Consider the following 25,053-nt stretch of genomic DNA (forward strand, 5'->3'; position numbering starts at 1 on the left):
TTAAGATCAAGAAAAACACGAGGCTTAAGTTTGCTTCCTATTCGCCAGTTTCTTGTTCGAATTTTCCCGTTCCACCTTAAACGCTGCAGCAGTTACGGCCTCAGACGCCAGACTGTAGCTTACTGCTACAGCATTTAAGGTGGAACGGGAATATTCAAACAAGAAGCTGGCGAATAAGAGGCTGATTTCAGCGTGGTAAGCTGTAACTGCTGCACCATTTAAGGTGGACCGGGAAAATCCAAACAAGAGGCTGACTACATCTTCGTGGGAAAAACCGAGTTGCTCAAGAAAACCGTTAGCTCTAACTTGTGCTAACGTTAATTTACATAGCGAAGTTTTTTTTCGGTGCTGTTTTTTGACATCTTTCTTAAAACAGGAACGGCAAAGTGATAAATGAAACGGCTGAATTATGGATTTTAAACATAAAATGAAATCTAAGTTATGGCTCATAAAGTTAGCATATCAAAGCTACAGTTACAGTTTTACACAGGTGCTGATTTTTTGGCCTGGTTTTGCTTTCTTTCAGGTGTTCGATCAATGTGATGTGGAAAAGAAAGGTTACTTATCCAGAGAAGATCTTAAGGCTGCAGTTGTCATGCTGTTTGGATACAAACCCTCTAAGGTAAATCCTGTTCCGGCCTCTAGGGGGCGACATCTGATAGTTTATAAAGTGGGCTTTATTTGCAACAGTGTGCTGTTGCGTGGTACAAGGCCAGGTCTTGCCTAAAATAGATATGGAAATGTAATCCTAACTGTATAATTATGTAGGTCTTTCACATTGCTATGTTTCCTCCTTTGCAGTCAGAAACTGATATCATGATGCAGGCTGGTGCTGTACCTAACTGTCCAGGTAAGATCAGGACATGCTTGCTCAGCTTGTCACCTCACTAGTGCATATAAGAGAGCACAGACTGTCAGTTTAGAGATATATGAAGGGAGCCAGAGGTAAAAGGATTGATGCTTAAGTGAAATAATGGCTTAAGTAAAAGAAGAAGTACCTTTCCAAAAAAAAACTTGGGTAAAAGTATAAAAGTAGAACTCAAAACTGCTTAAGTGGAACTGAAGCGGAACTTCTTAGTACGTCTGTCAGCACAGGAGCTTTTTTCACAGGAGAAGTTTATTAAGCTTCTTCTCTTTTTGGTGTATGCTGAGTCTAAATTAAAGCGATGAACTTCAGAAGTCAGAGATGTGGCCAAAGCAGAACACATGCCATCACCAACGTAACATAACATAATGAAAGTAAACACACAAAAAAGAGCTAGCAACTAAATGTTGTAACTGAGTTGATTCATTTTCTCACAAATATGCTTGAGCAAACATAGAATCATTTGAAAGTACAAATCCATTAAACTTTCACTGTAACTGAGTAAATGTAACCAGTTTCTACTCACCTCTCAGGTAAACAGACACATCACAAGATTCAGTCTGGAAATTATGAGAGAATCTGGAATGATTATTGAGGAGCAGGCAAGAGGACGAACACCGGTTCCAACACAGTGCTTTTTAATTTGACAAATATTCCTGAACCTGTCTCAATGCCCTGATAGCTCCAGTTGCTCCCTGTGAGGTATACGTCCATTATTTGAGCCGTCATTCCATTTTCATGCGCCATTCATCATCGCGTTACAACTCATTGAGGTGACTCACCTCCAGCCGAGACAGGAGCTCTGCAGCCCATGCTGATTTTGAGCCCGAGCGCGATACGCAAAATTTTCTCCTGATTTCAACAGAGAAAACCGTGTTTATAACCACTCAAGCAAAATGAAAGGAAAAGGAGCTTGACTTGATTTCGTGTAATCGTTTTACACATTGCCAGAAATGAAAGAATCCCCCACAAAAGGCGCAAAATAATTTTGGCGTGAAATGCATACAGGCTTTCGCAGGGCATTTGACAGACAGGAACAGTGAAGAAAAGGGGGTTGGCAAGACATTTTTAAGGGGAGACATTAAATGGTTGAAGACCTAGATTAGTAAGTAATTTGTCTCTTGTTTTACGCCACGAGCAAATTGCTTTTGTATACTGCCCTGTAGGAAAGCGTAAGATAATCTAGTTAAAGTGGCATGCTTGGTGTGATGAAATATTCCACCATTAAATCTTGCTCAGAGCAAATGGTGAATTAAATTGCCCCTCTTCTGAATTTCATGTGATTACTAAATTAGTGATGGCAGGAAGGAGTGGGTTGCTGGTAGTAATGTGGAAGGCTTGGCTAGACTGAGGAGTGGGATCCCTCTGGCAGCCTCTCACACAGAATAGAGACCACTTAAGGCGCCTGAGCCGCACTGCAATCCTCACAATACCACCACCACTTGACTAGCCCACTCACCCCTTCTACTTGCTTTTTTTCTCATCCTTTTTCCTTTATCTTACTCTCTGGCTTCCCAATTGTGTAATAAAATTAACAAAATATCACATGAAAGGAAGGGAAGTCTTAATAAGCTGCCTCTGTGCAGTGCGGTAGGGTGGGCCGCTTATCGGCATGGCTCTCGAGCTTTAACTTTAGCTTTTTATTTCTTTTCTGTGGATGCAACCGACACTTCTTTACATTTATGATGGCACTGTTTAAATGAGCTGTTATCAGCATTTTAATTGGCCGATTTGGTATTTCTTATTTCATGTTGCTGGTGAATTACGTAACTAAATTGCTATCAATCATGAGAGTTGCCTCACAGCACGTTTGGCTATTGAGAAGTGGTCATTTCTTCGTGTATTAGAACAGAAATCAGTCTTACTTTATTTAAATAGTCCACTGTAGTCCTCTGTAGATTATCTATAGATAAGTTCAAATTGTTAACAAACTATCTGATGAAACTCAGTTGATTCTAAACAGTGGTGGGGTTAGGGTTAGGATTTGGACCAGGGTTAGGGTTAGGACCTGGGTGAGGGTTGGGTTTAGGGTTTAGGTTTTAGGTTGAGGTTAGGGCTAGGATTAGAGCCAGGTTTAGAGTTAAAGAAAATTGTGGTCAATTTAGTAGATATTTATTTAAATGTAACTGGAAAGTAAATTAAGTATCTACTAAAGTGGACTATCCAAATAAAGTGTTACCTCGAAATCCAAAGTGATGAACTTCTATGAGAAATCTCTACTTACTGTAACTTTTATGCCCTAATCAGGACTTCCTGGAACAATTGACCTATCCATGCTTCACTCACAAAGTTTAAAGAATGAAAAAAATCCCATTCAGCTTAATGAGAAATTACAACACGCTTCACAGTTCAAAGTTGCTTCGTGACATTGAGTTTTCAGTATAAAAAAGCTGCTAAGCTGGACTGTGATGTTGAATCTAATTGACACTAGACTTTGGAAGTTGGCAGTTACAGCAATGTATTAGGTACCATTATTGTGCCGTTTAGGCAGTCTACATGCTTTTTATCCAACAGCCAAAACATTGATGGGGCAAGGAAACTGTGAGAGAAGGACAAAAATGTTTTGAAAATGAAGTACAAATGAATTGATACACTTTATAAAGACACATGGAAGTCCCCTGCACTCTAAAATGCTCTGAAAAATTACATTGAGTTCACTTGATTCATATTTGATGTAATTTCTACATGAGTAAAATGTATTACATCAACTAGGGATGTATATTTTTGCGAATTCTTTTGACCTCCAGCTGATCGCCTTTTGTCGGCGATTTATCATTGACTTGTAACCCATCAAAGTCTCAGTTACAGAATGGATAGTTTCTATTCTGAAATCTGATTGGCTGACCCACATTTAAAGCCATTACAAAATACTTGATATCCACACATCAACTAAAATGCAACAAGATATTAAAACATGCTCTTGTATGGACCATGGAAGTAATGATAGGTGGGGTCACGCATAGATATCTACATGAACCAAATGGCCCAAAACCATATTAAATATAGTCTACATGAGAACCTAGTTTTGAGGGGCTGACAACTATATGTGGGTGATTATATGACCAAAACTGTGAAGTTGACCAAACGGCTGGAATGTACAATGATGGGCTACTGAAAGTTCTGTTTTCTAAAGCTCTAAAGTGATATTCAGCACTCATTAGCCCAAGTTCGAACAAACATAAATGCTATGAGTAGGGCTAGCTTTGGCTCAGTGTACCCCAGCAGCTCTTAAAAGCTGTCACCATCTATCATATCCTTCTTTTTAATTTTACACAAACATGCATCACAAAATTGCATCACATTTTCTCTTGCAGAACATGGACAAAATAATTTTCTGTCTTGTGTTTCTGTATACACTGTCCGTTGCTGCATCCACAAATGTAAGTTAAGGCTGGACTATGTATAGTGAAAGTCATACATCAACAGCGTCCAGTAACACGCAGTGGAAACATACCGTAGTCTGACAAGTCAACCTATCAGATTTTTTTGGAAATAATAATTGTTGTGGTCCCCAAACCAAAGAAGAAAAAGGCCATCCAGATTGTTACTAACATAAAATTCAGAATCCAAGGTCTATCATAGTATGAAGGGATACTAATGGGAAGATTCCACACCTGTGAAGGCGCCATTAATGCTGAACACATTTAGGGGCAACATATGCTGCCTTCTAAATGACGTCTTTTTCAGGGATGTCCATACTTATTTCAACATGACAACATCAAGCCACATTCTGCACATTACAACTTCATGGTTGCGTAATAAGAGAGTGCATGTGCTAGACTGGCCTTCCTGCAGTCCAGACCTGTCGGAAAATGTGTGAAAGCATGTGCAAAAATACAACAATGAAGGCCCTGTACGGTTGCACAGCTGCAGACTTGTTGTATAGCAAAAAATTGCAAAAATATTCCACTTTCAATTTCAATTTGTGTCTTCAGTTTTCAAACATGGAACTTTTTTGGAACATGTGGCAGGCATCAAATTTAGGATGAGCATGTATTTACAAAAAAAACAAAAAGCATAATAGATTGTGTTGTTGTACCATTTTTAATTAATAAAATACAGAATTTATTCTGTTTTTATTAGCATTTCGCATACTGTCTCAACTTATTTGGAATTGGTGCTTTAGTACATTGTGTAGTTGTGCCATTGTTCTCTGGAAAAGTGGTCCAGAACACCACTACTTTTAACTGTGCACTTTTTTTTTAGTAGGCCTCTCTAGTAGAACCAGTTGCCTGTTATGGCCTCAGAGTTACAATTCAATAACGTTCCTTAACTTGAACAATAAACCCACTAATTCAAATAGAAACTGTCAGAAAAGTGTTGGAAATTATATACAATTGAATTAACCTTTTTTTTTAACCGATTGCATTGGTCAAACCATTTGATTTGTTGATTAATAGTTTTAGATTAATCAGTTAATAATTTACACCCCTATTCCAGTTATCTTAACAAGGTGTGTTTTCACGCCTTTCTACATGAAAGAATGCATCTATTGACAGCGTCTAGATATTTCAGATTGGTAGCTATTATAGGATTAGCCAAGAATTCACAAACAAAGACTATGGGTTTAATACTTTTGTATGTTTAACTGCAATATTGCTGCTTTTGGAAAGCTTCTGTTGTTACAGTATCGACATCTGTTCAGAGATTTGCAGGATTCCTGATTGTGGCTTTAAAGAGTCTTATTTTCAAAACATCATACAAATGTTTCCTTTGAATTTCTGCTTTGAAAATGTGAAAGCAATGTTGTGTCAGATGTCAAACACCCAGACATGAAGCAAAACGCATGCGAATACAGAATCTTCCCAGACCTCTCTTTGCAGATGGAGTTGTTTAGTGTGGCCCATGTTTGAACAGCCATCCCGGCACATCACAATGCCTGAACAAATGCTTGGCTTTGCCAGAACAGAGCAGCTGATTAGATCAGAAGATCTACATATGTATCTGAAGACGATCTGGAGAGGGAAAAGACTCCTCTCATTTATATTCAAGCCTCATCAACAGCACCAGCAACATTTGTAAAATATTATTTATTCTAGCATCAAATGTGCACACCTCCCCCTATAACCTGCACAGCTAGAGCACAGGGACAGCAGAGGGACGAGAGGAATGGGCATAGATCAAAGAGGCCTGTGATTTTAAATAGATACAGCAGACAGCCAGACTACTGCATCTGTGCACTGTGCTTTCTGGTGTCTTAGAGAGGAACCTCCTTATAATATCTGTAACATAACTGGAAAGCATAGAATCTCGAATGTTGTGAAGACAGTTTGTTGGTCCCTAGAAGTCAATGCAGCATTTCTTAAAAAAGCTAACAACAAAAAATCCTTTTGGCCACTAAATTTGAGGTATAAAAATTAGCTACAAGAATACACACAGTACAGTGTTAAGTCATTTCTGTTTAGTTGTGTACTTAAACACATTAAACTTGACACGAAACCACGACGAAGAAGTGAAAAATGTCAAATTTACCTTTGTAAATGTATTTCTATTTTTGACGTTTTTCAGCTTTTGACATAATTTCAAATTACCCATTGCCCTTTATATAGTTTGTAAATTTCATGATGAATGGACCAAAAGACCTAACCCAAAATGACTTGGAAAAAGTCTGGTTCCATTGACTTACATTAAGAGTAAAGTATGTTTTTTTTCTTCTCCTGTAAAGTTATCATTTTGGAGATGTGAGGATATATAAAATCACACAAATTCAATTTATACCCATGCACCCTCTTTTTCCAGGGGTCTCTCATTTGGTAAAGTGAGTAGGGAGGGGGAGGGCCACTGAAGCTAAAAGAGCAGAGATGTCTGTGAAATCACATGTGCACATGTGGGAGCACATTCAGTTATAATACGATAAGAAAAATGCTCAGTGCAAAATTTGAGATTAGAGGTTGGTTTACCCCAGAGACACAACAGGTTTGATTAATCGTCTCAAATATGCAAGCATAGTGATCCTTATACAAGTACCGCTTGGTACATGCCATACACCACAGCTGATTTGAGCTCATTTGCTCTACCACCAGTATTAATTCAGAGAGGTAAATATAATTCAGAGAGGTAAATATTATTGTTTTTAGGGTGCTCTTGAGAACAAATATATGAGTACTTGTTCAGAAGCACTATATTTGATATTTGATGGCAGTAAAATGTATATACAGTATTGAGAAAATGTCAGCAACCACTCTTCATATATTTAATTTTGAGGCAAAACGGCTGTTAAGTAGAAGAACTTTTTAGCATCAGGAAAACATTCAGAAAACATAATTAACAGACGTCGTCAACATTAATAACAGTTAATTTTTAGTATTTATTGTCTCCACCCTTCCATAATGTTTGAGAGGCTGTCAGTTTTTCAAAGAAGTCTGCAGAGATATTTTTCACACCTCTAAAGTTCAGTCTTAGTAGTTGGTTGCACTTTCTGCCTCTCACAATCCAAATATATGTTAAGTCCATTGTTCTGAGAACACCAGCAGCTTCTTTGTTTGATGTGTCCGTCTCCTTTTCTCAGTGAGGCTTCTTGACAGCTACACATCCTTTCAGACCCATAGCGCTGAGTCGTCTTCTCACAGTGGAAGGATGGACAGAAACACCTGTGGATGTTTTCAGATATGAAGCAGCTTGATTTTCTCCTCTCTCTCAAAGATGAAAACTTTAAGTGCTGTTTATCTGACAGGAACAGTTTTGGTGTCGACCAGGTCTTGCATGGTTGTTAGGAATCCAATTTTCTCTGTAGCTTTGAATCATTTTTTTAACTCCAGTTTTCATTTTTCAACCAGTTTCAATTTTCATTTGACTTTCCCCTCCTTTTTTCAACTGGACTATCTTACATCTAATCTCCTCAGAAGCATCTCTTGAAAAATGACGAGTGTTGCTTAGTGGCTAGTTAAATAAATGAAGGCTAATTGTGTTCTGTATTGTCTATTTAGGGAGCACTAGCACCAGCTAGACAAATTCATGGTACATAGAAGAGTGCTTGCCCAATAAAGTGATTCTGGATCTGATGCCTCATGGAAAAACAACAATAGCAATAGAAGTGTGTGTGTTCTCATGTATGGAAAGTGACAGGCTGGCAGTGGCCAAGGCTGCTGGGTGAGTCACTTTGCTAGAGGAAAGGAGAAAAGAAGGATGAGAATATGGAAAGGAGAAAGGCAAAGGGAGGAGCAGAGATGAGAAAAGAGGACAGGAAAGGAGAGAGAGGGTAGAGGAATAGGAGAGAAACGATGGCCACCCAGCTGACACTGTCCCGTGACGGATGGGCTCTGCATCTGAGGGAATGGCAATCAGCCCTCCACTGGCTCCCCACCACAGCACTGTTTGAAGGAGAGAGAGAGAGAAAGAGAAGGAGAGGGGGGGGGCGGTTTAAAGAAGCCCACACAGATCTCCTTCTTTCATTTGCTGCCAAACACTCTGCCTGGCGTACGAACGCCTGTGTGTGTATGTGTGAGGAAAAGAGAGGGAGTGAAAATGTATTTTGGATAAGATGCAGGTAAACAGGGTAACTACAAGGCAAGATGACAAACTCATCATCTCGCTCTGATTACGCCATTTGAGTAAAAATGGATCATTATTTTCTTAAATATTCATGTATTAAAAGTCAGTGTCTGTATGATTGGGGTAGTGATAGCCACTTTCCTCTGTGATGTCCTTAAAATCTCCCGAGGCAACGTCTGGCCTAATTCTCTCAATGTTCGAAGCACTGTAGACCAGAAAAAGATGGGCTTTGTCAGTTATTGTCACTCATTAGTTTCTTATCCATATCCTTAGGAAGACATTATTCCCTCCTTTTTTTCCCCCAGATGCTCAGTTTTATCATTTTTAGGGAGTAGATGTTTTTATGTCATTCTGATTTGTGATTTCGCTACATTTAGTTTAGCCGTTATTCGCAACACATTGGGGCCCATCCCGTCTGGCCTCGTATCTCTTAATTAATTACTCTCCATCCCAAAAGGCATTTCTCCCCAGTCTCACAAGCATCACTGTCAAAGCAGCCCACCCAGAACCGCTCTCCAAAGCCCTGTGTGTGTTTGGTATTTCTAGAGAATGCTGTCTAGAGCCCCCCAGCCTACCTTTTTCATCTCAATAACAGCACTCAGAGAAAAATGACTACCCTGCAGGCAAGAGGGAGACATATTACTCCTTTAAACACAGTGCTTTCAGATGACTGCCATGTAAAGGAAGTACAGGCACTTCTGAGGAGAGCTTTGTAATAAACCTGGCTTCTCTCTCTTTCTCTCACACTCTCTTTCTCTTTCTCTCTCTCTGAAAGGGGTCCCTTTGGAGCGGTTTGTGTCTCTCATGGGGAGGAAGTTGTCAGCAGAGGATCCGTATGAGAAGACGAGGCACATCTTCAGCGCATTTGATGTACACTGTATGTTCCTGCACCGCTCTCTGTCTCTCTCTCTGCTCTGCATGTTTAACAGTCCAGATGCCTTTCAGGTGACTGATATTCTCACCCCCTGCCAGCCAGATTAAATGACAGAGATGGGATATACAATAGATATACAATACTGTAAAATTCGGAGGCCACCCTTCATTTGTTTCACTTCTAGTCAAAACAGTCATTAAGTACATGTTATTCATTCCTCAGAAAATATTTCTGAGGTGAGTAGATGTAAGATAATCCACTTGTATAGGCAAGGGAAAGTCCAAAAAGTTTCCAAAACTGTAGTTCAAGATACAGAAAGAATGGAACTCTTAATAACCATGCAAGATGTGGTAGATCATCATTATCTGACCATCATCAGATAAATAATACTCTCATCTTTGAAAGAGAGGAGAAAATCAAGCTGCTACAGATCTGAAAATATTCACAGATGTTTCTGTCCATCCTTCCACTGTGAGAAGACAACTCATCACAATCGATCTGAAAGGATGTGTAGCTGTCAAGAACCTCACTGAGAAAAGGCAACAGACAAAAAAGAATAAAATCCACAGATTGAAAAAGAAGCTGCTGGTTTTCTCAGAACAATGGACTGACCACCCCAGAGTCCAGACCTCACCACCACAGAGTGGGTTTGGGATTTTGGATTGCGAGAAAGCATAAGTGAACTTTGAGGGTGTGGAAAAATATCCCTGCAGATTTCTTTGAAGAAGTGAAAGCAAGTTTCTCAAAAAGAATAGAAGCTGCAATATAAGCAAAAGGTGGAGAAACTAAGTGGTGAAAATTTTGGTATTTGACTGTTGTGGCTTCTTTAATTTCCTGTTAAATATACAGTACTGTGCAAATGTTTTAGTCACTTTAGAAGATTAGATTTAAGTGCTTTTAATACAATTAAAAGTAATTCTACATGTTTTTATGTCAGTTTAACCATTTCCATCATCTCCTTGAGGTAGCCCAGTTTGGATAATTAATACTTCATTCTGTTAATGCAAGTGTGCTTTTGATTAAATGCGACAAGTGTGATACATGGTTTAAAATAATGTGCTTAAACCTTTGACTTTTGCATACTATTGTATGTTATTGGCTTATTTTCCCAAGAATACATTTTTATTGCTGCAAATGAATAACTTAACCACTTACCATTTTGACTGGGAATTAAATAAACGAATGGTGGTCTCTGACATTTGCGCAGTTATGCACCAACCTAACGTTCTCCACAGGCTTATATGGACTGCCATAGGATGACACTGCCCAGGACACTTCAAAGAAGTCCAGCATTTTCTATCCTAATCAGTATCTGCCAAATCTATAGCATATGGTTGATTACCACAGGCGTGTATTTCCTCTGTTTAGTAACAGAACAGAAAACCCATTGACTTCAAACACTCTTACAAAAGAAGCCAATTGGCAGGAGAAACAACTGGCCATTGGCTTCTATTATAACTGTGTCTAACTGAAGCCAGTGAGGAGGCACTGAAGTCAGCAGGTTTTTAATTCTTTTACTAAGTACAGGGAAACGTGTTTGTCAATTCAATTAAGGGTACAATATAGATGTGGCAGATAGAGATTAGGTTGGAGTATTTCTTTAATGTATGCATACCAAAGGAGTTCACAATGATTCGCATAGTTTGCTGTTCCTTAAGCTCGCTATGCATTTGTTGGTTTGACAAGGAACATCACAGTGCTCTATTCTGTGCCGTTATAAGGGGTGTGCAGGGTGTTTCTGATGTTCTTTACATTCCTGAAAGCAAACAGCAATCCACTGATGGGTCAATAGAGGGTGCTGTCTGTCTCCTCCTCCCTCTGCCACTAATGGGCCATTGATCCGCTCACTGCAGCCCCCCCAATGCCATTCCAGTAGGGTGCTTTTTTCAGAGCAGTTTTATGGGAGGCACACAAAGCTTCACATTTTCCGAATGTAAATGGGCTTTTGTTTTTTATTTTCCTTCCCTCAGCCTTGTACGTGTCTGTGTGTGAGCTCATTGTTAGAGCTTGAGTGATTGCCTTTGGGCTAAAACAGCCGACATAGCAGCAGGTCCCTAAATCGTTCCTCTGCTTATTCAGGGTATGGTAATACTCTGGATGTACTTTTTTTTCTATCAGTGTTTTTGAAGTACTTTGAGCGCTAAATTAAGTCATTATCTGAAATTAATAGCGTTAGAATCAAAGTGTGTTTGAGGCTGTTTGAGGACAGCCGGTAAAATGGGTTGCGTGGTCTCGGCGGATCGTTCCCACCCTCTCCGGAACTGTTTGTTGGATATTCCAGAGAGTGGCAGAAGTATAATTAACTAATTAATTTTGTTACTGAAATAATTTCGGAGAGCGAGTTGGAAGGAGCGTATCAGGTGACTGTGATTCAATCTGGGTGGAATGGCCAGGGGATCTTATTTCATTAACCCCGCTGACCCATCATTAAAGAGGGGAATGCTTGTGTTTGAACAGGTTCCTTTATGCATGTTAAAGCTGTCTCTTCAACCCACGTTGGATGTTGCTGGACTTTGCTCTGTCCCCTCCGGCTCCATCCGCTTTCCTCTCTCTCTCTCTTTCTCTGTACTCGAGCTTTGACATGTCCTGGACTTCTCTTAGAGCCCCTTCTTAGAGCTTGACCAGTTGTTCCGTTCCGTTCCCTGCCTTCCTCAAGATCAAATGTGTGCAAAAGAAAGTTTGAGCAACAAGTTCTGATGTTAGTTTGAGCAATACAGTGGATTTTAATTTGGAATGAGGCTGCTAGTGAACCGTCAAATTCATCTCAAGGGCCAAATTGCTTTGGGAGAGTTCGCTGTACCCTTTGAATTCTTAAGACCTGAAAATTAGCTCATTTAAGATTAGTGATTACGATCAAACTTACAAGATTCTCTGTGGTTTTAAGAACTTTTTTTTCTTAGAGCCCTAATCAGCAGTTAGCAAAAACTGTTCTGAAAGAACAGAGGTTTTGAAATAGTAGTAGTGCACACACTAACAGTAACATCCAGAAACTCGGGCCTATGTCAAGGTCAGCTGCACCCTCCTTCACTAGCTTCTGTCACAGTTTCCTGGTCAGGTCTTCTGTTTGTGTGGAGCTGTAGAGGCAGGATGTAGGTGGGAGCATCACTTTTATTAAAGCACATAAAAATGTAAAGAGACCCAACCAGGGGCAAATAATCATGCAAGATCTGAAGCTGCTATATAGGGAAAAAAGTTAAGGGACCTGAACAAACACAACCACAAGACCTGATACAAGCCCTGTTGCAAAGAGTGCAGTTACTGCCCTGCAGTCCTCATTTATGCATGCCTGTGAGGACTGTGAGGCTGTAGAGTATCTCATTTTGGCATTCAAAAGTGTGCTCACTAGCGCCCTCTGTGCGCCCTCAGTGCGGCCAGACCGATGCAGACCCAGCGGCCTTTTACCCAAAATTCCTTGAAGACCAGTCAGAGTGGAGGGGTTTGTTTGCAGCTAACCAACATGACAGAGAAGAAGATTCTTAGGTTAAAATTAATTTCTTTATAACGTATATGCAAAAATGATGTATGTGCTGTTCATGTGGTTTAATTTCCCTACTGTCGGGAGAGTCATTATATGGCTAACCCAATCAGAACTAAACTGTCATTTAGCCAAGAACGACAGAGAGCCCTGGTTCGTGAGTGGTGAAGTTGGTTTAATTTTCACACATTTGGATTTTCTTCAAGAGCTTTTAAACAGTGTGCAACTATGGTTAATATGTGAAAACTGTCATTGTTTATAATGACAAGACAACCAGCTAGCACTTCATTTTGGCTGTTGTTTGTGCTATGAGTGTCCACAAACTACATCAGAAATAGCGATTCAAGGGGTCCAAGAAGTGCATTTTGCAGCCAGTAGAACAAACTGATAGTCCTCTGTTTATAGTAAATGCGGGGTCTTAAAATAAGATGTCGGCGAAATTTCATACACATTGAGGTTTTAGTGTATAAAGCTGAAGGTTTTTAAGTCAAAACAGTACAATTTTTGGAACAGATTTGTGTTCGCATAGTTGAAAGAAGCTTAGTAAACAAAATAATTCCACATCAACTACCCTGTATTTGAGTCCTGGAGTACAAAGTTAAAATCACTACAAAAAAATTTCTAGGAATGATGTCACTGGACCCTACAGGGGTTTGGTTCCTGAAATTGTCACTTTTTTACTGCTCATGAGTTTTTATCTCTTTTATTAATTGACCATTGAGCTGCTTTAGGCTTGCAATCTGAATTGTGCTACTGCAGATAAGCAAACTAGCATGAGTACAAGCGATAACGTCATCTCACCAGATACGACACACAGGAAGCCTGCATGTCACATGAGTGTCCCAAAAGCACGCTTTTAAACCTAGAGCCCTCAACATCTGCACAATGAGGTCGTCAGTACATGCAGTCTTAGAGGAGGAGCAAAGGGTTTAGGGACAGGGCTAAAGGGAGGGGAAGCATGAGGGCTACTCTTACAGGGGAATTAACACAGGTGACAGTACTAATTAGGAAGGCAGGACCGGGGCGGAGGCAGGCTGGAGTGGAGATGTGGTGAGACAGGAGAGGGCGGAGCTTGGCCAGGGAACCATGACAGTTCATGGTTGGGCTTTTAGGTTTCAGTACATTGCCACATTACTGAAATGCTCTAAATATTTCAATTTCTTATCTTCTCAAGTACTATTTTATTAATTTTTTCTCCATGCATATTAAAAAGCCAAAAAGCACTTGAGTAGCAACTGTGAGGCAGGCTTTTCAGGCTAAAAGTCGTTGAAAAGTGTCTCAATAATTCCGGCAGAACCCGGATAGATTGCCTTTGTTCCTCTGCCAACTTAACTTAAAACTGATGTCTGGGCTTTTTCTGTGTGATGACTCTGACAGCATGCCAATGCCGACGAGCCCTCTGCTGTCTGCTGCTCACCAGCCAGTGCAGGACGAGGTGTTTGAAGGTTTCGTCAGTGCTGTCACCCCATCCTCATCTTCAATGGGAACAAATTGAGGGGAAAAGCACGCTTAAGTGTGCTGCTTCCATCCTGAGCTGATGTGGCAGTGTGCCCGGTGATGGAGTAGGCTCAGCACTGCCAGAGACCCTGTCATTTTCCAGTGCAGGCCCAGCCTTCCCATCAAAGCAGGCCACACACCATATTGACTTCACTTCTCGATCCTGGCGTCATTTTTGACCACGCTTTTCCCATAGAGCAAATTTACCTACACTTATATCATGGGTGCAATAAATGTGTTACTACACCTTTTAGCTGACACCCACTATATTTATTTTTTAAATTATAGATTGTGCAGGTTACAGGTGTAACAGTAACACAAAGTTTACTAAACAGTTTATTTGTGGTTTTGGCACCACAATATGATCTATACGTATTTTTAATATGGAAGTATGGATATGTTAATATGGAAGTAATTTGCCAAAACAAGACCTCAGCACCAGGCAAAAGCTTAGTTAATACTTTTCATAGAAGACATATACATTGAACTGTGGAAATGGTTTCAGGGTGCAAGGCAGGGAGTTTTTTTTTTCTCTTATTTGTGTGGTGGTCTCTTTTAGGGATGTCACAGATTTTTAACAGAACGATAGACGAAGTTTGAGTTTCACATACAAATTAAAGAGGAAAAATGAATCTGAAAGTAAATGAGTGGCGAAACACAAGTGCAGATGCTTCCATACAGGTGTACTGCATGATAAGATTGAGCAATTAACATGCTGCCTTGATCTGTGGTATGTAGACAAATGCAAGCCCGGTTGACCTTCATTTTGGATCAAGATGGCAAAAGGAAAAAAAAATCTAAGTGGTGCTAAACGAGGGTTCATTATTTTGGCATTGATGGCAGGAGCTTCAGTCCCAAAGACTGTTCAACTAAGCCTTTAAATCTATGGGAAATTAATTAATTAATACAGTTGGAAATTGTGCTTGAAAGCACATTCCATGACCATAGTGCTTTTGCAGAAGAGCGACTGTTCCTCAGGTGACTGAGAATGTCAATGCAGGATGTGATGAGACTGTGTCAGCATAATCAGTATGTCCGCAGCTACATCCAGCGGGATATTATAGTACAGTTGCAATGCCTAAACCCCTCGTTACAGAAATGAACACACATTTGAGAATTCAGTGGTATAAAAACTACAGGCACTGGTTTACAAGAGACGTGGGAAAAAGATGTGGTCAGATGAGCCATCTCCATATTCCACACAAATAGGAGAGTGCATGTGCGACATACACTAAGAGAATGGTACAGGCCTGAATGCTTGGCCCCTACAGTGAGGGAGACCATTTTGCTTGCATGGTTTGGGGCCACTTGTCCCCTTAGAGGGAAGGGGTCACCGCAAATCATTAAAGTTATTTGATGAAACTTTTCTATCTCAGTGGGAGTGTTCTCTTCTAGGATGACAGTGCCCCCACGGCATAAAGACTCACTGAATAGTTTGATGAGTATCAGAATTGTGGAACTTGTATAGTATATGGCCTTGACAAGCACCAGATCTGAACCTACACCTATCACAAGGATCACATCCCTACATGAATGTGAGCCATCAAGTTAGAAAGATAGGATGAAGCAAAAAAACTAAATTGGGCGGTGAAGATTATAGTGTGAATGTAGTCTTTGTGCTCTCCACTTCCATCATCAACACCAACCAGGGATTTCAGGGTCGCTTAACTGCTAACTGCTGAAAATAATAAAAACACATCAGAACTCGAAAGGAATTTAAATGCAGTAAAGACCTGTATCTGCTTGTTTTTTAAGTGGAGTTTATATTTTTATGTTTTATTCATATATTGTAAAAACTTGCAGAAACTGCACTATTTACGTTAACAGTGTATTTTCATTAAAGCAAGGTGAACCGCTTTCCTCGCTCACTGATTTGGGGTAGCATCACTAAATCACACGCAGGTCAAGGTGCAAAGAGGGAAAGTGTGTGCAGAGCTGTAGGCCATGTCTGAGCCAAATCTGCCTATTTTTGTTTTTTTTACCTAAAAAAATTAATGATGTCCTGCCCTTCCTGCATTCTTTTTTATCAACCGTTATATCTCCCGCTCAGAGTGCGCTTGAGTGTGTGGCTATGACGCAGTTGGTTAGTGTGCCTCACATTAACTAAAATAATCTGATTGGACGTCACTCAACTCATTTCCATAAAGTTCGTCTGGAAGGAGCGAGAGTAAAGATATCAGGGTGTGTATCAGCTGTTTAATGTGTGGGTATATTGTTGTCTCGCCACATTATCACACGTTCTGTTTGATGTAAATTATAAAAAAATTCAGATAAAAAAAGGCAAATCATTTTACATGATGTCGCTGTTCACATCACATGTATACTGCTTAAAATCTCAGCACCCCTAACTTAAAACACCTTCCTGCGTCCCTGATACCAACTCAGAAGAATGGTGTTCTGTCCCGCCAGTACAGTTCCAGAGACTTGGAGAATCTGTGCCATTGAAGCTCTTCTGGCAGTTTATAGTGGCTAAACACATTATTTAGACACTTCTTTATGGGTTTTATGGTATCTTCAGATTTTTTATAGCATAAAATGTAGTTGATTGACAAACCCTGTACTAAAACAATAATAATATAGGCTTTCCCTTGTGCAGGTGTTTGTTTTCTCCTTTGCTTATTAGCTTCATGTTGTTGTGGTGATTATTGGTGCTTTCAGAGCAGGCTTTGGAAGTGTGGTGTAGTTAGTGGTCAGTAGCTTGTTGTTTTCAGGCTGGAATGCTTACAAGTGCCAGGCGGTGTGTTCCACAGCACCTGTCTGATCCCAGAGCTCAGAGCCACACCGCAACCCTCATTGCTTCAGCAGATGCGCTAAACATATTCCGCTCTCAGCCCTGACTTTGGCTGCTAGCGCTCTAAAGCTCCTCAGGGGAGCTATTTCCCGCGAATCAAAGTCCTCAGTGCCAGCCATTGAGAATGACACGCGGAAAACTCTCAGGAAGCAGCTCCGCGAGACTCACTGAGACTTAAGCAGACTCGTCTCTCAGCCAACAACAAACACTTACCAGCCCTACAGTGAGAAGAGGAAACTGGGAAAACCAGTTCATTTTTAACTCTTAGAAGTTTCAGTTACCGCTGGCGATAAACAAACATGTGCTGTCATTTTATTGAAGCCCTACCAATATAAAAATGTTATGTCCAATACCAATTTTAATGAGATAGAAGTTCGAATAACTGACTAAATTGACAGATATAATATTAGATTTATTTTATATTTATATTTTTGTTTAATTTTGTACTCCTTTAGATAAACAGTGCTTCACTGACAGATATTCGACAGATTGTCGACTCTCAAATTCATATATAATATAAACACCATAAATATTTATAATACAGATCCCCACTGGTAACATCCTGTATAAATAAAAATAACGCGTGGCCAGGACTGAGTAAAGCATGGGAACAAGATAATTAAGTTGTGACGGCTTAGTAAGACATGCCTTACTAAGTACCCATGCCTTACAAAGCAGTGGCCATGACTTAATTATCTCATTCCCACACCTTACTAAGTCGTGGCCACGCATTAGGATCTCATTCCCACGTGTTAATAAAGAGTGGCCATGCATTATTCTTATTTATATGGGATGTCACCAGCAGGGCTCCGTATTATAATAAAAACATTAACATTTACAGTTTTGATTTTTGTTAGTTGTCTCTTATAAATCAATTAGCACACTATCAGCAATGGGTCGTCAATATCGGCTGATGTAATCAGCCTGCAAAAAAAAATCGAAATTTTACTTTATTAATTTTTCCTCTCAACTCATTGCAAACGAATGGAGACATTCTGTCAAAAGCCTATATTCTAAACTTTCAAGCAATACCGCTTTTGTGTTTGTAAGTAAAAGAGAAAATATTTTTTATGACTTGAATTTGAATTTGAATAGACTTCTAACTTTAGACTTCTAGACTTCCAATGGTTAAAGACAGAAGGGGATTATAAGACACTACAGATACAATTACAGATATTCTTCAGAACATGCTGCAAGAGGCTGCTCATCCCTTTCCCCTCAGTGTGCTTTATTCCATTGTGCTGCTGTAAATTCTGCCAAGACCTACAGTAAATGTCTTTTGATGTGTTTTTGATGATTCTGGGTCTGATTGTTAAGCCTAAGTTTGCGCTCTTTCTCCAGGTCGTGGGTTCCTGAAGTTGGAGGACTTCAAAAGCGTCTTTGCGCGTGTGGCTCCCCGCCTGCCGGACAGAACGGTGCTGGAGGCCTTTCGGTAAGAGCGAGCGGCTGAAGCCATGCCTCTGTGTTGATGCATCATTCAGTGAGTGATGTGCTCTCTGATCTTCTCTTCAGTGTTTCCTCTCTTTCGTCTCTCGTGTTTGGCGTGCAGAACGCCATTCTTCCTCGCTTCCCTATTCTGGAGTTCATCAATGGATGTTGATGTTAAACCCAAGCTCAGATCAAACACCCCACTGAAGTTTCAGCACTCTGCTACTGGTGCAGTTAGTTTTGCAAACATTATGTATGTGTGTGTGCACTGCCCAGTGAAAGGTTGGGGACACTTTCCCATTTTTTTTTAAATGCCTTGAACTCTAGGTTTATTATTCAGGTATAAATCATAAGTCTTATTATTCAGCATAAATTATTTGGTAGCTAAAATGAAACTAATATAAATTATGTAGTGATGATGAATGTAAGATTTTGAAATATTGGTCCCCTACGGGCCCTTAAGGTTTAAGCGGTTAGTAAGTGAACATGTTTTCTTTGTCATTTTGCAATAATTTAACATATTAAATAGAAATCTGTAGAGATATTTCAATTTCTCTTTGTAAACGACGGCAAAACTGAAGGTTTAATTGACAAATAATCTACTATGATAATAACACCAAAGCCCATGCATCTTATCCCCTTATTGTGATGTCAGCACTTATCAGCGCTCAAACCTTTCATTTGTTTAAACCTCCTTTGGGCCAAAAGAGTTTCAGTATGTGCTTTTAACAATCGTTCAAATGATTATTTAGGTAAAATTTATTCTTCAGACAAAAAAAGACACTTTGACATCGCAAAATACACTCAAATTATTATTTTTTTAAAATCATTTAATTGAAGAGTAACTGTGGAAATCATTTTTCAGATTTTTTTTATAAAAGGCAAGCTGTTAGCAACTCTAGTTCAGGAGATCTACCATCCTGTCGAGTCCAGTCTAGGGTTGGGCAGTATCAACTTGTTTCATATCTTTAAACCGTCTCCAAATATTACCACGGTATACAGGGGGTAAGTCATGTGACTAGTCATGCGTAGTTTTTGAGGTTTTTCCTGGTTCTGATTTTCCCCATGTTTCTAGTCAGTGAGCTCTCACACCACCAATCGATGAGCCCTCTAAAATTACGAATTGGTGGAATATGTTTATTTGGCCGTTCACATGTAGAATAAAAATTTGACTTGTCATAATTTTGAACTACCATCATCATTTTTAAATACCAGCATCATTTTTAAATACTGCAGTATACCTGATTACCATTATACCACCAAACCCTCGACCAGTCCTTGATTGGTAGGATCACTTACATTAGTGTTAGGTAAGGGAGGCAATGCAGGGAAGCAGGTTAGAGGCAGGTTGGAGAACCACCTCGAGAGCCACTATTGTACACTGTAAAAAAAAAAGGAGAAGAAAAAAAAATTTTTTAATGAACAAGAACCACCAGTGAACTCACTATGGTCCTACAACTGGCCTAAAACATCTTTAGAGCAGTATTATATCCTCTAGCCTCGTTGGTTTGCCGGAATTTATGATTTTATGCTATGTTCATGTTTTCGTACATCAGTGTTCTCTCACTAAAATACCACACATGTATTATGCAAAAGCATCATATAACCATTACAAAGCCCTATAGTATCAACCAATCCTGACTACTAGGCTAGCCACTGATCTATAGACTAGTAAAGCTATCAGTACTGCAACTCTTACCTCGACCATCAAACAAATTTATAATGAAACATACACATACATACATACATCATCTAAACCGCTTATCCTTCTGGGTCGCGGTGGGGTGCTGGAGCCTATCCCAGCTGTCATTGGGCGGAAGGCAGGATACACCACATATGTGACTGTGAGTGTGTATAATGAAACAGTGATTCTATATTTATATGACAAAATAGACACCAGGGACAGGTTTTCACCTTCAACTAGAGAAAAGAAGCCAAACTCACGTACCAACCTAGATAACCAGGTAGCATCCCTACTAACTTTAGCTTTTAGCTTATTGCTTTCCTCATCTGACAGGTTATTTCAGTCATTTGAGTAATCCATTCTGCTCTGCGATGGACTGGTGACCTGTCCAGGGTATTTCCTGCCTTCCACCCAATGACTGCTGGGATAGGCTCCAGCTCCCCCCGTGACCCAGAAGGATAAGCGGTTTTGATACTTTTGGTCAGAGTTTTTAGTTTGCATTGTTTTTCAAGTATATACTAAATTATGAGCTTTAAAATGTAATAATTTATTTAAGAGGTTAAAAAGTTACATAATCTGGCTGCCTTACAGTTTGGCGTCCATTGAATCTCTCATAACAGAACAATAATTTGTTTTAACTTATTATTTAAAGTCCATCAGCCTGGTAAAGTTTAAACATCAGATCATGTTTTTACAGCATAGGTAAGCATAGTGAGGCTAGTGAGGTGTCCATGCCACGGCCTCCTCGCACTCCCTCAGCTGCATCGTCTCCCCCAGATTATTCACACCCAAAATCTTTTCTCTTTCGACCCCCCTCACCCCCCAAACAACCCCCCACTCTCCACTCTAAAGTGAGCTCCATTTTCCAACAGGTGGAGCCTGCTTCTGTGTGCGTTCACACTCATTCCAAACATTTATCACCAGGCTGAGATCTATTACCGAATCCCAGCCAATACCAAGCCTAGCATCTCCCGCTCAGCTTTTTCTGTATTTATCCGTGTGTGTGTTTTGTGGTGTACCAAGAGGTTTGGGCTGTCTGCTTGCATCTGCAGTTTTTGTAACACATTATTACCACCTCTTTGCTGTTTTGGAGAGAGGATGTGAAGGCTGGCTGTAGCAGTGAGAGGGCATGCTGTCTCTTCCCTCTGTGTGAGGAGAAACCCTGGAACCTCTCTGAGGTGTGACGTGGGCCTCCTCACGCTGGGGACTGTGCGTGTGCGTGTGGAGATTTAATGCTGTGGTGGCTGTGAGTCATCCTCTGCAGTTAGGATATGGTGGCGTGGTGCAGTTACTGCTGAGAGCAGCATGGCTGTGTTACCACACAAATCTCTGGCTCAGCTCACTAATGCTCTGTGTACATCAGCTGAAATAGAGGACGGAGATACATTCTGCTTGTTGGTGATCATAAAAGTTGAATTAGTAGCTGAGCGATTCATACCCCACCCACAAAGGCATTCTTTTGGAACTGCTGTTGTGAGGGTAGACAAGCTTTACTGTATGTTGGCAATAACCCCATTTAATCTAATGAGAAATTGGAGTGGAAATTCCATTTTTTTTGGTCAAAATACCTGCATTTAAAGTGCGTTATTAATTTCAAATGATACTTATTTTGCGTATTTGTTAAAAGTCAGATTGAGGGAATAGTTTAAACAGAAGACTCTGCGTTCTGCAGCAGTTCTAAACGAACACTGTAGATCAGTTTGAATAATGTACATATTTCTGTATCATCAGAAACCAAGAAGGGCCTGGGTTCGATTCCCAGCTAGGCAACCAGGGTCCCTTCTGTGTGGAGCTTGCATGTTCTCCTCGTGTCTGCATGGGTTTCCTCTGGGTACTCTGGTTTCCTCCCACAGTCCAAAGACATGCAGTCAGGCCAATCGGACATGCTAAATTGTTCCTAGGTGTGAATGTGTGTGTGAATGTATGTCTGTCTGTCTGCCCTGTGATGGACTGGCGACCTGTCCAGGGTGTGTCCTGCATTCTGCCCAATGACAGCTGGGATAGGCTCCACCACCCCCCGCGACCCAGAAGGATAAGCGGTTTAGATGATGTGTGTGTGTGTCTGTGTGTATGTGTGAATCATCAAAAACTAAATTTTCCTCCATTTTATTTATTAAAGAGTTGATATAGAATGTAAGTATTGTTAAAGTTTCAAAAAGTAGCTTTCAGTCCCCAGTTTGAATGTAGAAACTAAGCTGCAAAAACAGCCTGTTTTTAATTCATTGTTTTTGTGATGTCACAAAAAACAACACATTTGCATATGTACACCTATTCAGTCTACTTTAGCCCTGTTCATTCTCACTGAAGTTATAAGAAGTTTTTCAGCTTTGACTGCTTTTTGAGTGAGGCAAATACAGGGCAGCCATTCAGAACAGAGCTCATTTACATATATCAGTATTAAAAGCATGGAAACTAAAACAACCTGTTTAATGCTAAGGGATGGGTAGGGATTGGAAAAGGCGCATGTGAAAATGAATTACGATAAACCCATGGAAATGTCATGAGTGAATCTTAAAGGAAAAAACATAAAATAAAAGAAAATTGTATAATATGTGCCCTTTAATAAACGTTGATTTGTGCACTACAGTTTCTCATTAAATAGTAATTTTTAACAACAAAGCTTGTCCAACCTATCAAGAAGTGCTATGAAAGAACTTGTTTGTTAGGCAGAACATGGATAGGTCGCTTCATCTTTCGTTCACGAGTGGCATGCTGTTGTTGGAATAGATTAGGGGTGGACACTATGGCATCTTTCGTTCCTCTTTATTCAAAGAGGTAATTTGTGACAACTAAATTAAATGTACAGCGTCAAATAAATGCAACAACAGAAGTCTCGGCAATTACAGGCGAGAGCAGAATTAAAAGCAGAATTGACAATCTTTTTGCATCCACCGTAAAAAATTAAAGGCCTGCCTTTTAGTACATAACTTGTAATATTTTCACCTATAGCATGTAAAACCCCGGGTTGGCAATGTCAGCCAATATCATCAGCCAACCAGTATATCGGCTGAACCCTACTCAGATGATGAAGTATGTGCAGAAGTCTCAAATGTAACTTCTAGCTGTCTGAGTTAGTGATAGAAACGCTAGACCTGGTGCTGTTCAGCCTTTGTGTCTGTTTTATTTTGTTTGTTTATAGGTCCCCAGCCAGCACCAAATAAGCACACTCAAAGTCGTAACCTTCACGCCACTGTGCCATCTTCTTTTGTTGCCCCCCTCCACCCTCCTAGCGCTCTCCTCTCCGCAGTCATGATGCTGCTGCTAAACCAGCATGCCAGGCAACGGCTGGGCAGGATGGAGAGATGAAATTCCCCAGAAAAAAAAGAAAAAAAGAGTGAAAGAAAAGTGGAAAGAGCGAGAGATACGAGGCCCAGCTCGACTGTTGTGTTCAGAGTTTATCTGCAAGCCCAGGGCTGTGTTTAGGACAGATTATCACAACAAAGTGATAAATGAGAACGCTTGCCTCTGGTGCCTCCTTCAGAGGGGCACGCACGACTTTGTGTGTCCGTGTGTGTGTGAGTGTGTGTTTGTTGTCAGATCTGCTCTTCATGTGCACCTTGAGACCAGCTGAAGCCTCCATTTAAATGTGCTGGCGCGTGCGTATGTTTGCGGTTCTTTGTGAAGAAAAGAGCAACACCCTTGTCCTGTCCTTTTTGTCATAATTATAGCAGAACAATGGAGCACCCTGCAGGCTTCGCACCATTAGCGGAGAGGCTGGTGCCTCTTTATGTGCGGGAGATTTATGGACGTGTGCCGCCTCTCTGAATGAATGTTAACACCGTCATCTCTCCCCGCTGCCGCTTGTTGCCATGGCGACGGGGTACGCAGAGCTGGTACCATCACACCTTGAGCAGCGCCTGCAGTTGGGCTTTTTTTTCTCTCTCTCTCTCTCTCTCTCTCTCTCTCTCTTTCTCTCTTTCTCCACGTCTTCTCCTCTTCTCTGCTCTCCTTCTCTTTTGTTGTCACTGTTTCCAGAGCAACTATCTGTCATCGCCTTTCCATAAATACCTGCTGCACGCATTCTTGCAGTGCTTTAGTAACTACGAGGAGGCTCGCCCAGCAGCCTCTGCTTTCGCATTGTCTTGTCTTGAACGTTCCTGGCTTTAATTCAACCGCGCAGACAAATGTCCACTCAGACAGTAGGAAAAGCACAATTTAACAAAGCAAATTAGAGTAATTATAATAGTGATAATTGGTGTCATTATCTTTTTTTCGCCTTAGTTTAGAATAGCAATAAATGGCAGTTTGAACGAGTGAGCCAGATGTTGTTTTCTTTCAAGGTCAAATTTGAGTTTGGTTACCTCTGTTTTATTAAAGATATCGAACGTAAAGTAGTTGCATTTGTCTCTGTCACTTTGCCTCTATTACTTTTGAAATTGAGTAAACCGAAGAGAATAGCTTGAGAAGGCGGAATATGAAAGCACTTGCCCTTATCAAAGAGAAATGTAATTATATATCTCTCGACATTGCAGCACTTGACTGTAAAAGATTAGTGGCAGTTTACCCGAAGACTCCCCGAAAAAAAACTTGCTGCTTGCTCTGCCTCTGTCTTCCGAGTCCCTTTAATCAGCTGAAATGAAGGCTGATGAATAAGTGAATTAATTAGCATTCTTAAATTAAACTTCTGTAGCAGTTTTCTGTCTCCTATTAACCAATGATGGCTTTTTTCAGCTCCTCCAAAATATTCATGCAAATTGCTTCACAATGTGATTGCCTGAAGCCAAGGAAGAGGTTACCAGCAAGTACCTCTCAAACTGATTTTTGCACCTCTATTTTTCACAAAGGGGAATTGCCCACTGTGTAGCCCCGCATCTTTGGTGGCTTCCAGGCTCAGGAGTCTCCAGCCTAGGCAGGTTGCAGGCCATTCATGTGAGCCTAGAGTGGGTGCTCCTTCATGACCAGGGCGAGTGAGAGAGGGAAACTCGTACAGATCAGCTGCACAATTAGC

At 40.4% G+C, this 25,053-nt stretch overlaps 1 protein-coding gene across 1 annotated transcript in view; it reads left to right on the plus strand.

Moving 5' to 3' along the window:
• The window catches only part of efcab11 (EF-hand calcium binding domain 11), an 83,483-nt gene that overhangs the window by 3,003 nt on the left and 55,427 nt on the right, over positions 1–25,053 (plus strand). Inside the window, exons 2-5 of the mRNA XM_036593615.1 lie at positions 527–622; positions 802–850; positions 9,132–9,233; positions 18,335–18,425. Coding sequence (XP_036449508.1) covers positions 527–622; positions 802–850; positions 9,132–9,233; positions 18,335–18,425 — 338 coding nt within the window. The remainder of the gene's footprint in view (positions 1–526; positions 623–801; positions 851–9,131; positions 9,234–18,334; positions 18,426–25,053) is intronic.

The sequence above is a fragment of the Colossoma macropomum genome, unplaced genomic scaffold, assembly GCF_904425465.1.
Source record: "Colossoma macropomum unplaced genomic scaffold, Colossoma_macropomum, whole genome shotgun sequence".
Classification (NCBI taxonomy): domain Eukaryota; kingdom Metazoa; phylum Chordata; class Actinopteri; order Characiformes; family Serrasalmidae; genus Colossoma; species Colossoma macropomum.